This window comes from Eumetopias jubatus, unplaced genomic scaffold (assembly GCF_037043125.1).
Source record: "Eumetopias jubatus isolate StellerSeaLion01/CBP00866 unplaced genomic scaffold, mEumJub1_p1.0 scaffold_2, whole genome shotgun sequence".
Lineage (NCBI taxonomy): Eukaryota > Metazoa > Chordata > Mammalia > Carnivora > Otariidae > Eumetopias > Eumetopias jubatus.
The window spans coordinates 21,422,937-21,439,887 of NW_028274808.1; the positions used below are offsets into that span (position 1 = coordinate 21,422,937).

General features: G+C 34.2%; 1 protein-coding gene across 2 annotated transcripts in view; it reads right to left on the reverse strand.

Moving 5' to 3' along the window:
- Positions 1–6,893: 6,893 nt before the first annotated feature.
- Positions 6,894–16,951, reverse strand: part of VPS37A (VPS37A subunit of ESCRT-I) — a 45,181-nt gene continuing 35,123 nt past the window's right edge. The window contains exons 7-12 of one of the 2 annotated variants that reach the window (XM_028099719.2): positions 16,601–16,728; positions 16,462–16,502; positions 16,316–16,384; positions 12,606–12,749; positions 11,563–11,643; positions 6,894–10,036 (exon numbers count right to left, since the gene is read on the reverse strand). In XM_028099719.2, coding sequence (XP_027955520.1) covers positions 11,563–11,643; positions 12,606–12,749; positions 16,316–16,384; positions 16,462–16,502; positions 16,601–16,728 — 463 coding nt within the window. In that variant the 3' untranslated portion in view covers positions 6,894–10,036. Of the gene's footprint in view, positions 10,037–11,562; positions 11,644–12,605; positions 12,750–16,315; positions 16,385–16,461; positions 16,521–16,600; positions 16,729–16,951 lie in introns of both variants that reach the window. The other variant, XM_028099718.2, reaches the window with a different exon arrangement.

Below are 16,951 nucleotides of genomic sequence, written 5' to 3' on the forward strand. Positions count from 1 at the left end.
CAAGGTGAAAATTTCAACAAAGAAAAAAATATAAGAAAGTACCAATCCTAACTGAAGAGGAAAATACCAGAAATGAAAACTACACTAGAGGGAATAAACAGATTATATGATAAAGAAAAATGGATCAACAATCTGGATGACAGGGTGTGAAAACTACCCAAACTGGACAGGAAAAAAAAAAAAATTAAAAAAATGATAGTTTAAGGGATCTCTGAGACATCAAGAATACTAACAATCACATTACAGGGAATCCCAGAAGGAAAAGAATAAAAAGAGTTGAAACTTTATTTGAAGAAATAACAGCTGAAAACTCCTCTAATCTGGGAAACAGACATGCAGGTCCAGGAAGCATAAGTCTCAAACAAAAGAAACCCAAAGAGATCCACACTAAGACACATTATAATTAAAAGGTCAAAAATTAAAGATAGAGTATCTTAAAAGCAGCAAGAGAAAAACAATTAGTTACTTACAAAGGAACCCCATCCCCCATAGAACTATCAGCTGATTTTTCAATAGAAAAATTATAGGTCAGAAGAAAGTGGCACAATATATTCAAAGTGCTGAGAGAAAAAAAACCCAAAGCCTACAACCAAGAATACTCTACCTGGCAAGGTTATTATTCAGAATTGAAGGGAAAATAAAGAGTTTCCTAGACAAGAAAAAACTAAAGGAGTTCATCACCACTAAACCAGCTTTGCAAAAAATACTACAAGGATTCCTTTATGCAGAAAAGCCCATAACTAGAAATAAGAAAAAAAATGAAAGAAAAAAAATCTGACGGATAAAAACATATAGTAAAAATGGATCAACCAATTATATAGCATGAAGATTAAAAGACAAAAGAAGCAAAATTAATTATATCTATAATAATCATTTAAGGGATTCACAAAATAAAAAGATGTAAAGTATGACATCAAAAACATAAAACATGGGACAGGGAGTATTATTTTTGTATTTTTGTATGTATTATTTTTAGACTGCGTTCGAACTTAAGCAACCACCAACTTAAAAAAGACTGCTATACACACAGGTTGTTATAGATGAACCTTCTGGTAACAACAAACAAAAAATCTGTAATAAATACACAGCAAAAGAAAAGGAATCCAAAGGTAACACTAAAGAAAGTCACCAACACAAAGGAAGAGAGGAAGAATGAAATAGAGATTATAAAAACAACCAGAAAAAAATTAAGAAAATGGCAATAAATTCATACCCATTAGTAATTACTATAAATGTAAATGAACTAAATGCTCCAATCAAAAGACAAAGGGTGGCTGAATGGATAAAAAAACAAGATGCTGTTTACAAGAGACTCACTACAGATGAAAAGACACATATACTGAATGGGAAGGGATGAAAGATATTCCATGAAAATGGAAAAGAAAGCTGGAATAGCAATAGTTATGTCAGACAAAATAAACTCTAAAACAAAGGCTATAACAAGGAACAAAGGGCATTAAATAATAATAAAACGATGGGAGGTTTAACATTTATAAATACTTATGCATCTAACCTAGGAGCACCTAAATATTGAGACACAAAGAGAGAAACTGACAGTAATATAAAACAGTAGTGGACTTTAACACTTCACTTACTTCAAAGGATAGATCTTCCAGACAGATAATTATTAAGAAAACATTATCCTTAAATGACACATTACACCAAAAGACTTAATATATACATGGTATTCTATCCAAAACAGGAGAATATGCATTCTTCTTAGGTGCAGATGAAGCATTCTCCGGGATGAATCACACGTTAGGCCACAAAGCAAGTCTCCATAAATTTAACAAGACTGAAATTATATGAAGCATCTTTTCCAGCCACAAAGGTATGAAACCAGAAATCAATTACAAGAAGAAAACTGGAAAAAACACAAACACATGGATACTAAACAACATGCTACTAAACAACCAGTGGGTCAATGAAGAAGACATCAAAGAGGAAATTAAAAAAACAAAACAAAAAACCTTGAGACAAATGGAAATGAAAATGCAACATTCCAAAATCTGAGACACAGCAAAAGCAGTTCTAATGGGAAGTTTACAGTGATACAGGCTCACCTCAAGAAATAAGGAAAATCTCAAAGAATCTAATCCTACATCTAAAGGAACTAGAAGAACAAACAAAACCCAAAGTTAGTAGAAGGAGGAAAACAGAAGAGATCAGAATAGAAATAACTGAAATAGAGACAAAACAAAACAAAAACAATAAAAAGGATCAATGAAACTAAGCTGGTTCTTTGGAAAGATAAACTTCAAAATACTTAGGCGCATTAAAAAAAAAAAAAAAAAGAGCCAGGGCCCAATAAATAAAATCAGGCATAAAAGAGAAGTATCATAAGAGACTACAATGAATAATTATATACAAAATTGGAAGAATTAGAAAAAATGGATAAATTCCTAGAAATATACAATCTTCTGGGACTAAATCCAAAAGAAATAGAAAATCTGAACAGACCAATTACTAGTAATGAAACTGAATCAGTAATCGAAAAACTCCCAACAAAGAAAAATCCAAAACCAGATGGCTTCACTGGCGAATTCTCTCAAATATGTAGAATTAATACCTATCCTTGTACTATTTCAAAAAAAAATGAAGAGGAGTAAATGCTTCCTAAGCTAACTCTATAAAGCCAGCATTACACTGATACCTAAACTAGAAACAAATAAACAACAAAAAACAACAAATGCAAAAATTCTCAACAATATATTAGCAAACTGAATTCAACAATAAATTGAAAGGATCATCCACCACAATCAAGTGGAACTTATTCTGGGAATGCAAGGATGGTTCAACATTTGCAAATCAATTAATGTGATAAACCACATCAACAAAAGATCATATGATCATCTCAATGGATGCATAAAAAGCATTTGACAAAGTTCAACATCCATTTATGATAAAAAGTCTCAACAAAGTGAGTATAGTGGAAATGAACCTCAGTGTAATAAGGCCACATATGGCAAACTCACAGCTAACATCATACTCAACATTGAAAACCTGAACACTTTTCTTCTAGGAGTAGGAAAAAGACAAGGACGTCTATTCTCACCACTTTTATTTAACATAGTATTGGAAGAACTAGCCACATCAATCAGGCAAGAAAAAGAAATAAAATGTATCCAAATTAGGAAGTAAAACTCACTATTTGCAGAAGACATGAAACCATATATAGAGGGTGCCTGGGTGGCTCAGATGGTTAAGCGTCTGCCTTCAGCTCAGGTCATGATCCCAGAGTCCTGGGATCGAGTCCCGCATCGGGCTCCCTGCTCCTTGGGAGCCTGCTTCTCCCTCTGCCTCTCTCTCTCATGAATAAATAAATAAAAATCTTAAAAAAAAAAAACCATATATAGAAAACCCTAAAGCCTCCACCAAAATAATATTAGAAATAAAATATTAAAATAAAGGAATTCAGTAAAGTTGCAGGCTACAAAATCAATAAACAGAATCTGTTGCATTTCTATACAGTAATAACTATCAGAAAGAGAAAATAAGAAAACAATCCCAATGACAGTTGTATCAACAAGAATAAAATGCTTGAGGTGAAAGATTGCTGTACAGAAAACTGTAAGACACTGATGGAAAAAATTGAAGATGACACAAATGGGAAAACATGCCATGTTGTGGATTGGAAGAATTAATATTGTTAATATTGTTAAAATGTCCACACTACACAAAGTGACATACAGATTCAGTGCAATCCCTATCAAAATACCAATGGCATTTTTCACAGAACCAGAACAAATAACCCTAAAATTTAGAATCAAATTTGGAATGACCAAAGACACCAGATAGCCAAAGCTGTCCGGAGACAGAACAAACCTGGAGGTATCATGCTCCCAGATATCAAACCACACTACAAAGCTACAGTAATCAAAACAGTATGTTAATGGCACAAAAACAGACACAAAGATCAATGGAACAGATTAGAGAGCCCAGAGATAAACTTACACTTATAAGGTCAACTGACAAAGTTGGCAAGAACATACAATGGAGAAAAGACAGTCTCTTTAAATAATGGTGATGAGAAAACTGGACAGCTACATGCAAAAGAATGAAACCAGACCACCTTCTTATACCATACACAAAAATAAGATCAAAAAGTACTAAAGACTTAAATGTACAATGTAGATCCACAAAACTGGAAGAAAACAGGCAGTATGCTCTTTGATACTGGTTTTAGTATCTTTTTTTTTTTTGGCTCTTTTTAAAGATGGACAGCATAAGCAAAAATAAACAGGACTACATTAAACTAAAAAGCTTTTGCACAGCAAAGGATACCATCCAAAGAACAAAAAGGCAACCTACTGAATGGGAGAAGATATTTGCAAATGACATTTGATTAGGGGTTAATATCCAAAATATATAAAAAACTCATCCAACTCAATATCAGAAAAATAAACAATTCTGATTAAAAATGGGTAGAGGACCTATAAAGACATTTTTCCAAAGAAGACAAAGAGGTGATTAATAGGCATGGAAAGATCTTAACATCAGCAACCATGGTGAAATGCGAATCAAGACCACACTGAAATATCACTTTGTATCTGTCAGAATGGCTATTATCAAAAAGACAAGCAATAACATATTGGTGAGGATATGGAGAAAAGGGAACCCTGGTAGACTGTTGGTGGGAAGGTAAATTGGTACAGCCACTATGAAAAACAGTATGACGTTTACTCAAAAAGTTAAAAATGGATCCACCATAGGATCCAGCCATTCCCCTTCTAGGTATTTATCTAAAGAAAACAAAAACACTAATTGGAAAAGACATATGCACCCTTTATTATTTATATTAGCAAAGATACTGAGACAACCTAAATATGCATGATATATGAAAGGATTAAAGAAGTGGTGTGTGTGTGTGTGTGTGTACAGATATACACACAGTGGACTATTACTCACCCATAAAAGCATGAAATCCTGTCATGTGTGACTAGGACAGACCTAGAGGGTATTATCCTAAGTGAAGTAAGTCAGAGAGAAACTAATACTGTATGATTTAGGTTATGTGTGTAATCTAAACAGCAAAAAAAATGAACAAAACAATACAGGAACAGACTCATAGATACAAGAGAACTGATGGTTGCAGAGAGGGAAGGGGGGACAGACAAAAGAAGTGAAGGGGATAAAGAGGTACAATCTTCCAATTATAAAATAAGACGGGATGTAATGTACAGCATAGGGAATATAATAATACTGTAACAACTTTGTATAATGACAGATGTAACTAGACTTACTATAGTGATCACTTCATAATACATATAAACAAATCACTACACACCTGAAACTTATACAATATTGCCTGTTGATTATCTTCAATTAACAATTGTCTAAACTGTCCTTGGGAAAAAAAAAACAAACACTGAACTGCCACATGATCCAGCAATTCAATTTCTGGAAACATATCCAAAAGAAACAAAAACATGTAACTCTAAAAGGTTTCTGCACCCCCATGTTCATAACAGCATTATTTACAACAGCCAAGACGGGGAAACAAACTAACTGTCCATTGATGGATGAATGAAGAAGCTGAGTAGATACACAATGGAACATTATTCAGCAACAGAGAACAAGGATATCCTGCCCCTTGAGTGGATCCTTGAGTGGATCCTGAGGGCATTATTATGCTAAGTGAAATAAGTCAGAGAAAAGCAAACATTGTATGATCTCATATGTAGAATCTAAAACAAACAAACAAACAACTCATAGGAAAAGAGATCCGACTTACAGTTACCAGAGTGGGGGTGTAGGGAGCGGGACTGGAGAAAGATGGTGAAAAGGTACAACCTTCCAGTGACGAGATAAATGAGTACTAGGGGCGGAACATGCCCCATACCATGAGCATAGCTAACACTGCTTCATGATACACACGCAAGTTAAGAGAGTTAATCCTAATAATTCTCATCACAAGGAAAACAACTTTTGCTTTTTAGCTTATCTTCCATGGTGAGACGATGGATGCTTTTTCAGTCGACTTACTGTGGTAATCATTCACAATGTATGTAGGTCAAACCATTATGTTCTCTATATTAAACTTACACAGTGATGTATGTCAACTATGTACCAATAAAACAGAAAAAAAGAAAAAGGACAAGAAAGCTACATTGCTGAAATGTCTAGTATGAAAGGTTTGGAGGGGGTATAGCAATATATTTAAATAAAATAATCCAGTATTCAGTTGACCCTTGAACAACATCAGATTGAACTGCACGGCTCCACATATATACAGATTTTTTTTTTCAATAAAGCACAGTAGTGTAAATGTATTTTCTCTTATGATTTTTAACATTTTCTTTTTTCTAGCTTACTTATTGTAAGAATACAGTATATAATATGCATAATCGACTGTTTATGTTATCAATAAGCCTCCTAGGCAACAGCGGGCTACTGGTGGTTAAGTTTTTGAGGAGTCAAAAATTGTACATGGATTTTTGTCTGTGCAGGAAGTCAGCGCCCCTAACCTCCACATTGTTCAAAAGCCGACTGTAATTGTTGATGTGTTAATCATTTAAACAGAACAACTCTAATATGTCAGAGACGTGTAATATAACAGTACTCTGTTAATGTAAATAAAACAAGTATAATTCTTTTAGAACATAAAATTTGAGCATACTCTGCTGAGAAATATTTGTTCATTTTCTGCCATTTACTGTATAGTAATACCTAATTAATTAGTAATTAGTAATACCTTATTAATGATACTTAGGATAATACTCGTAATGGACTTTGCATTTTTATAAGACAACTCACTATATGCCATTCTTGTAGTTACTAACTCTTGGAAACTTCTTTGCCTAATACTGAGGATGAGATTTTAATTTCTTCCATTTGGCAGTTTATATCTACAAAAATAGAGAAATTTTTTTAAAAAAATGACACAGTAAATATATGAAACAAAACTATGCAATTTATTTTGAAACACAAATAGTATAAATATTTGATATTTTAAAATGTCTTTAATGTGATGTCTTTCCCATCAGACACATAAACTCTTTTTTCAGCCTCCCCAAACATTTTACAAGATACTATAATTTACACATATGTTCATTTAGACTACTTACTAGAAGTTAATCTGACACTGATATTTAGATAAAAAGTTACATTTATTGCATATTAAAACTTTATTATGCTTTCACAGGGTCCTGAAAGAGCATGGCCAATCCAAAAGACTAAAATTAAAATCTCTAACAGCACATTTTCATTTTACATCAAACATCAATCAGAAAGTGTTTTATTTAGAGCACCTGTTTTAAGGCATAGGTAATAAACTAATGTAAAACCGACTCAAGGCAGATTACTTCCCAACTAGTAATATTTAGAGCTCAAGTGACTTATTATTTAGTGATACTCAGGAAAATTTAATTATTTGAAGTAGGTAAGAACTTTGACCATAATTCAGCAGTAAACAAAGGAACTTTTTTAAAAATAAAGTTAGGTGAGGATAAGGGAAACCTTGGCGTATGGTTTTATTGTTTAAGATCAAAAAGTTTACTCTCTTCCCCTAAAAATTAATTCCAATTTTCATTGAAATCCCTTCGATTTAAGCAAATGTAATTTGTGATCAAACTTACCTGTCAAACAACCTCTATTCCAATATAAATTTCCTACTCTTGTTTATTCCTAGAAAATTTTCCAATTTGAAACAGGTATCTTTACTGTACATCCCATTTATTTAGACAACTTTCTTCTATTTGAGACATTAGTGTTTAAATTTCTAACCATGACAAACTTCTACTCTGAATAATAACTCCTAAGCTTTCCTCTATTTTCTGATTTCCATCTGGTCTTCTCTTACATGTTAAAGTAAAATCAGAACCTCTGCCTTGGCAGGCCTTTTTTCCCCTGTGGCATGACTTCTCCAAATGACCAATTTTTAGAAGAAAACAACATAGCCATAAAATTACCCAAAAAATCACTTACTTTTCCTATTGCAATATAAACCAAAATATGCAGACTTTTTTCTGTCTTGGACAACTTATACAACCTATATCTGAACTAAATTGTCTGTTGGTTAAATGCAGATAGATATTCACGATCAAATTCCTCTTTTTAATGACTGGGTTGTAAGGAAGTTGCCTAATAAATTAATTTTGGAAGGAGGAAGCAAGCTATGTTAACTGGTATAGAATGAAACTAGGACAGTTTGGTTTAAAGAATAAAAAACATTGAGATGAATTATGTGATTATGTAGAAGAAATTTACTGTGTAAGAAGATGTGGGTTTTTTGTTTTGGGGGTTTTGTTTGTTTTTGCATGGAGGGGAAGGCAGATGAGCACCCAAGCACCTAAACCATGTTTGAGTTACTATATAGTATTTCCACCGTGCCTTATTCTGAATAGGTGTTAAATAAAATTAGCAGATCAAATGAATTAATGTCCTTTTAAAATGGCTGTGATCTGCTGGTCTCTTGTTATAGGTTCTACACAGTTTCTAAGAAAGCTACGTGATTGTTCGCAAAAGACTGGGGCTCTTATGTCCTCTATTGCAGTGACTACTGGGAAAATTGGAAGTTCTGCTGGTCTGTGCAATATACGCAAAGGTTTCTGAATACCCAGAAGACTCTGCCACAAATTTAAAACACTTACCTTGGTTATTTCATCTACAAATCCATAAAAATCATGTGTGGTTATTCTGAAGATTAAACAGCATGCCCTTATTAGCACAGCGCCAGTGAGACAGGCAATTAATGAAAGTTAGTATCTTTATTCCAATTATATATTTATAGTCCATACGAATACTTGCTCTTCCACAAAGACAGATTAAGTATTATTTTTCAATTCTAAGAAAATAATTTTGTTTTTCCTAAAGTTCTATTGCCAAGGACATGTACAGAAAGAAAAAGAAAAAAAAAAACTGTAGTACTATATGCTGGCATCTGGAATAACAATACATATTGGGATGGAAATTTAAACAAAAATATGGATTAACTTGTTTTGTGATTTAGATACCACCTTACCAAGCCTCAGATACATATAGTTACAGATTTTCTCCTTTATTAGCTTTTATAGCTACCCATTAAAATGTGTTCATTCTATAACATGGTATAGAAGCAAACTGCTGAACATTGTACAATTTAAAGAGCAAATTCAAGATAATTAATTAAAAACTACACAGCCCAAAAGTTAAATATTAATTTATTACTAAAGCTGTTCTCTTATGAAAAGCTAACTCACAGTAAAGGTCAAAAGAATTCATTGACTTCTGTGTCTAGATTTACTATTTATTAACAAAAAGATTGTTAACATTAGGAATTTAGGAAGTATATCATTATCCAATCACAAACCTATCAGATAATTATATAAAAAAATTAGTATGAAAGTATATGTTGGACTAGATGAAGCGGAAGGCAATTTTTTTCTATTAGGTAAAATAATTATTTAACTGTATTGCTTCTTAAATGTATCCTTAATTTTAAAAATTAAACAATATATGAGCAGCTGATGTATTCTCTTGATTTATTGTGTATTAAAAGTTACTTTCTTGAGATGGCACATTAGTAGGTTTGGTATTTCCTGACACTATGAATATTTAAAAACAAATGTTTTTTGAAAGTTTCATCATCTGGAAAGAAGGAGAAATAAGGCTTTCTACAGTTGAAAATAATAATTTTTCAAAAAGGTTGAGAGGAAAAATATCTAAACAAACCATTTTTGATAAAGAAATGAGGCAGTTTCAAATTAAAAATACAAATTTAAATGAAGCAATTTTATAAAATATTGATACTAGCTAAAATTACATGCATAGGTACTAAAATAACTGAACAGAGGAACAGCAGTGGAACTTAAATATGATAGGACCGATCAACAATAAATAAACATTTATAGTGCAAATCGTGCAGAAAAATTTCTCAAAGCGAAGGCTACAGCAATCATTCTAATCTGTACAAAATCAGTCTCAGTTCTGTATATGATCTATACAGGATATCTGTGAATTCAGCCACTGTGATGAAATGCCAATTTGCAAATCATACATAAAAATGTGCTTAGTCTTGTGTCATTTCTGTCTTGGCAGTTTATGTTTTCAGGAAAATCTGAAAAGAAAACATAAAAAACCCTAAGATTTAACTTAAGGTGATAAATTGTCATCTCTTCACATTCTCTTCCAATTAAGATCTACCTATAAGAAGATAACTTGACTATGAGGGAAAAGAGGTAGGGAAAGAATTCTACCATGTTCGTATAAATAATTACTCAGTGCCTACTTTCTTCCTAAACCTTGATATTAAAAATCAGCCCTTACCCAAGGGGAACTGACAGTATGATTTGTAAAACAAGAAAACAATTCAATGTTATGTACAACTAGATTAAGGGAAGGGGCAGATGAGTCTGAGGTAGAGATGAAAAATTCCTGCCACTTCCTTCCCTATAGATGCTCCCTCCTCAGAGTCCCCTCCTTCAGCCCACTTGAATGAGCACAGAGCCACATGACACTGATCTCCAGGCTGTTGGGCCAGTCTCTTTCCTGGGGATTGGCAGTGAAAACCCTTGTTTAGTCTCCACGGGCTACGTGAACTGTCCTAATGTGATAAGGCCTGTGGGCAGCAATGGGGGAGCATGTGTGAGGGGAGCGAAGAAAGGCGCTCTGAAGAGTGGCAAGTCAGGAAGCACAAGACAGAGAGAGGCAGGAAAGAACAGAGACACAGAAAAGAGAAACAAGCAGCCTTAGCAAGGGTGTGAGAAGTTATTATGGCTTCCTGTCGTGTTTTCACTCTCAGCGACTGAGTTGTCCTTTGTGCATTTTGGCTCTATAAAGTATTTCTGCGTTGTTCAATAATAGAAGCTTTTACTTAAATTTGTTGGGATGGGAACTAGTCTTCACAACCAAATCACTCCTAAAACTACATAGATGGAGAGGAAAAGGAAGTGTCTTGAGATCAGTAAGAGCGTGACCAAAGATACAGTGAGAGCAGAAAGAACATGAAATGGAGAACTTAAGGGGAGAATGGAAAACTGAAGTGGGTGTTCCCAGATACACTCCAGATTACAGAAGGCTTAAAACCAGAGAAAAATTTAACAGTGATCCTGCCACTGCTAAGATCTCATCATAAGTTCTGCGGCAGAGGAAGACCGTTCTGTCAGTGCTGTGCAGAAGGAGAAAAACTACATTCAGGTGACTGGCAAGACAATTACTGGAATAATCCTGGTGTGAGATGGAAAAGCAACAGATAGGAAGTTCATTTTAAGGGAAGAAATGACAAAGGAGACTCGTGAGAAATATGTCAACTAAGTGAAATGGTAAACACCATATACCAGCTAAGAGACAGGAACGAATTATAGCTTACGATTCTACACAAGTAGCTATCCAACACTGAAATAAACATTTCATTTAAGCCAACATCATAGTGACAAACTATCCAAAAGATTTCCACTGGTTAAATGCTAATGTATATAAAATTATGCTTAATGTATACTACAAAGCATTTTCTATGTCATCTAACACAGAAGCTATGACAGAATTATGCTTAAAGCTGACTAAACAGGCACTGGTAAGAAGACTTAAATTAAAGAATAGTCATGCAATAGCCTTCTGCCTCAAACTTTCTGGAAGACAATTTACCTATAGTGGGGCATGAAATTGGCTGTGCATTGCTATTGCTTGTTGAAGTTTCTCTTCCTTGGCTCTTCTACAGTGGCAGATCTAGAAGATAAATGATTTAAAATACCAGTCACTTCTCCAATGATTTAGCTACTCCTTCTTACCATTAGGACAGAATTCGAAGTAAGAATCCCTTAACCTGTTGACATTTTTAACTTTTGAATGTTTAAGGTAGCTCAGAATTTAAGAATCCCCACCCCCACAAACACTGAATTGCATTTGGAAGATAACCTTTGCCTGTGAACTTCCAGAATGTTAAAATAAACCTTGACCCTTTATATCAATTCTCTGATGGTGGAATTTCAAGCATCTGTGTTTTAAAAATATAAAAACAAAACCCTACGGTTGTTAACCGGGAAGCTTAATAAATAAAAACTTCAAGGTACAGCTATATAGTACCACAAAAGAATGAACCAGAAATCAATGCCTTACTAATGCTATACCCATAATCTTTAACGTCCCTAAACTTCAATGTTCTCTTATGGAAAAGGGGGATAATAAAATCTGCCCACTTTCCTTAACAGGATATGCATACACATAGTACACATTTTACAAAGTTTACTAACAAAAGGTTAATTTTCAAATGTGATGTTTCAGAGAAATCAGGTAAATATTTAGAACTCTATCGAAGGGCAAGATACGGTTAAGGAGACTTTCTTAAATTTTGGAAAAACAGAACAGAAACTGTCGCAGAATGTTCCCAATAATATTTACAAATTTTAAAATAACTATTTATAGATTATTCCCTTTTTAAATAACTTGAACATAAGAAGTTGTACACTCCTGTAACTATTAAGATCAGACTTAAGCTGATTTACTAGCCTTAGTACAAAATCATAGTAAAATATTGCTATCATTCTTAAAGAAGAGAGGCTCTTCAGTTTCTTCTCATGGCACTCAAAACTCCAGCTCAGTAACATGCTAAAGTATTTTTTACTCATGAATACACTTAAGTAATTTGATATAACACTGTCACTTGTCCTCAACTGAAGAGTTTTACATACTGTTCTCTTTTCCATGAAGCTACTTAGAAAATCATCTATTTCAGTTTTTCCCTCTAAGAAATCTTCAGCAATATTATCAGATTCTTCCTCAGCTTCATGTGCAGCTACTTTCAATCTTGCCTGTAGGGCACTCGCACTACAGCTCTGAAAAAGAAAATCAAGTACTAATTTAGTTTACACTGCTCAGAAAAACTTCTTAGAGGCAAAGGAAATGAGATATGGGTAGGGAAGAGCAATTCATTATATCCCTTACACAGCCGCCTTCTTTTTTTTTTTTTTTAAAGATTTTATTTATTTGACAGAGAGAAAGACACAGCGAGAGAGGGAACACAAGCAGGGGGAGTGGGAGAGGGAGAAGCAGGCTTCCTGCGGAGCAGGGAGCCCAATGCAGGGCCCGATCCCAGGACCCTGGGATCATGACCTGAGCCGAAGGCAGATGCTTAACGACTGAGCCACCCAGGCGCCCTCACAGCCTCCTTCTTGAGGAAAACTGCTACCACCCAGGTCCTCAGCTTTTGAATATAGGGATAGATACCAAACACAAAATAACGCAATCCATTGGCGGCAAACCACTGAATGAGGGAAACTGAGCCAATCAGTGTCTTCTCCTGGGGATTTAGGAATTAGGTCATTGTGCTAGGCACCCTCTAAGAGGACCTCTATTATTCCCCATCTCTTGAGTGTGGGCTGGACACAGTGACTCCCTTCTAATGAACAGAATATGGCAAAAGTGATGGGATTAAATTTGACCAAACAGGCAAGAGACCTGTACAAACACTGCTGAAAGAAACTGAAAAAGACATAAATGGAAAGACATCTTTCCATTTATTATTTCCATAGTGTGCACGGATTGGAAGACTTAATATTGTTAAGAAGACCATACTACCCAAGGGTGCTTGGGTGGCTCAGTTGGTTAAGCGGCTGCCTTCGGCTCAGGTCGTGATCCTGGGGTCCTGGGATTGAGCCCCGCCATTGGGCTCCCGGCTCATCAGGGAGTCTGCTTCCCCCTTTATCCTCTCTCTCTCTTTGCCCCACCTTCTCATGCTCTCTCTCTCAAATAAATAAATAAAATCTTAAAAAAAAAAAGACAATACTATCCAAAGTGATCTACAGAGTCAATGCTATTCTTATCAAAATCTCCATGACAGTTTTTTGCAGAAAAAGAAAAACCCATTCTAAAATTCATATGGAATCTCAAGTGACCCCAAACAGCCACAACAATCTTAAAAAGGAAGAACAAAGTTGCATACTTCCTGATTTCAAAATTTACTACAATGTTACAGCAATCAAAACAACATTGTACTGGCATAAGAACAGACATGTAGATGAATGAAAGACCAAGCCTAGAAATATAGCTCACAAACATAGTCAAATATTTTCAAAAAGTGTGTTAAGACCAAAAGATAGTCTTTGGCAAATGGTGCAGGGAAAACTGGATACTCACATGCAGGATGAAGTTGAACCTTTATCTTATCTCATATATAAAAATTCACTCAAAAAATAAGTAACTAAAAATTAACTCAAAATGGACTGAAGACCTAAATATAAGAAATAAGACGATTTTTATTTTTTTATTTCTTTTAAGTAGGCTCCATGCCCAGCGTGGGGCCCAACGTGGGACTTGAACTAACGACCCTGAGAGCAAGACCTGAGCTGAGATTAAGAGTCAGGACCCCCAACCGACTGAGCCACCCAGGCTATTTTTAATAATAGTCATGCTAGTGGGTGTGAGGTGGCAACTCACACATCGGAATGAACAGGAATGAACCATTTTCTCATCACCCTTGCCAACCCTGGTCATTTAACTTTTTAGGTTGGCTCACAAGGATGAGGCAGATTTTGATTATAATTATTATTACTGAAAGGCTGACTATCTGTTCAAATGCTTCCATTATTTATTCATTGAATATTTACTGAGTATCTACTATGTGCCAAGGACTGGACCAGGTACTGGGTATATGGAGGAATAAAATATGGCAAGTTTCTGCACTGATGGCACCAACAGTCCAGTGAAGTGATTTACATACTTACACAGTATGTATGTACTTACACAGTACTTACATACTTACAAGTACTTACATACTCACACAGAAGACTGACTCATCATTCCCAAAGATTTTGAGTGAACACACGTAGAGACAAGCGTCGGAATCAAGGTTATATTTTTTAAGTGTTTCAAAAATCATTTTAAGCAATTCTTATACAAATGGCACAGAAGACAGAGTAACTGTTATACCAGTATGACTACTGGACATTCATATTTCTCTTTTTGAGTTTCTTTTTCTTTCCTTTGTCTATCACTGGCATCACTGCCTTATTCCTAATATTAAGGGGATCCTGGAAATATTTGGCAATTGTGATGCTTGCTGTTGGTTTCTAATATTATCTCAAGTTAAGGAATTTTTTTTTTTAAGGAATTAACTTTTATTCTTAACTTACTAAGAGTTTATAAAGAATGATGTGACTATTGTGAAAAGCTTATTCAGCATCTACTGAACTCTAACGTACAGCTAAGAGTGTTTCAGTTGCTTTTCTCAGACTTTCTTCTGGCTAAGAGTGAGGAAGGACTGCTATATTTGATTCCTGACTCTGATACTTTCTGTTTATATGACTTCAGGGAAGTTATTCAATAACCCTGTGCCTCAGACTGCTTATCTATACTATAAAAAATAATAACATTGCCTACCTCCTAGAATTTTGTGGAAATAATGGGCAATATATGAAAATAGCATAGTGCAGTGTAAGATGCATAATCATTATTCAATGTTAGCTATTATTTTTTGTCTTTAATTCTAAAGGATGATTAAATTATCTGAAATCCATTATAAATTTATATTTTCCTTTGCCATCATTCTTTTTCCTGTTGTTTTAGTTTTTTGTTTTATTACATTGGCTTTACCTTCCAGAATTGCTGACTTTAAAGGAAAGAGGATGTTGTTAATTATGATGCTGGTTATCGATATGACATACAAAGATTATGTCTCCTATTCCTTTTCATTTTTAAAGATTTTACAGAAATATGGGCTGAATTTTACAAAGGGGTTTTTATTTTTAATTAGCTGGATTTCTAGCATAAAATCTATTATTTGTGGTGAATTAAACTTTATAATTTTCATATATTTTTCAATTTCCTAAGTTTTCATTTGAGATAGTTGTACATAAGTTTACAAGTGAGACTATAGTTCAAGTTTTTTGTTAGATTTTATTAGAGGAGGTAAACTGGCATTTATAATAATGTTCCTAGTTAAGTTATTTACGGGGTGTTTTGTATTTTTCTGCTTTGGAACCAAATATGCCCTTGCAGGAGCACAAATAATGTATAATGCCCTATAACTGAGAGCTGTTCATCTCACTTAAAGGTATCAAGCCTTATAAAGACAGACACCTAATAACTGCTTTCTGATAATAATCAAAGTAAGAATGTGGCTCACACATATTCAGATTAAAAAATCTTATGGTAGAGGCGCCTGGGTGGCTCAGTCATTAAGCGTCTGCCTTTGGCTCAGGTCATGATCCCAGGGGTCCTGAGATCGAGCCCCACATCGGGCTCCCTGCTCAGCGGGAAGCCTGCTTCTTCCTCTCCCACTCCCCCTGCTTGTGTTCCTTCTCTCACTGTGTCTCTCTCTGTCAAATAAATAAATAAAATCTTTAAAAAATAAAAAAACAAAAAATAAATAAAAATTCTTATGGTAAAGAGCTAAACATCTTACCTCACTAAGTTCATGTTGCCTTTGCATCTTCTTTTCAAAAGTAGATTTCAGCTGTGTAAGCAATTCATACTAATAGATAAAATAAAAATGTTATTTTATTGTATTTTTAAATTGTATGGATTTCTTCAAAATGATAACTAACTCACCTTATCTAAAATAGTTTGCCTTTTGGCTTCCAAGCTGGGCTCTAAAAGGAGATTTTTTCCTGTAAGATAAATTTCTGGTTTATTTCTAGATAAACATCATATTTTTCTTAGAAAATTTAAGAAGTAAGGAAAGACATACTTGCTAGGTCTTCAATACTTTTTACTAAGTCATCCTTGTCAGTAATAATCTGTTTTAGTTGGGGCAAAGTCAGAAACTGTTCTAGCAATATCTCCTCTTGTTCATTCATATCTGTAAGCTGTGACACACTAGAAACACAACAGAAAAGTTAATGAATATCAGTCACTAGTTTTTCTCCATAATGATATTCAGTTTTTCCATTTTATTCAGTTGCTATGGCTCTAAATAATTTTTGAACTATCATTTATGTATCTATATCTATATACACACACACACAAACACATACATAAGAAGGCAAATTATAACCTTAAAAGCAAATAAAACATCAACTACAGTAGAACATAAAGTGGT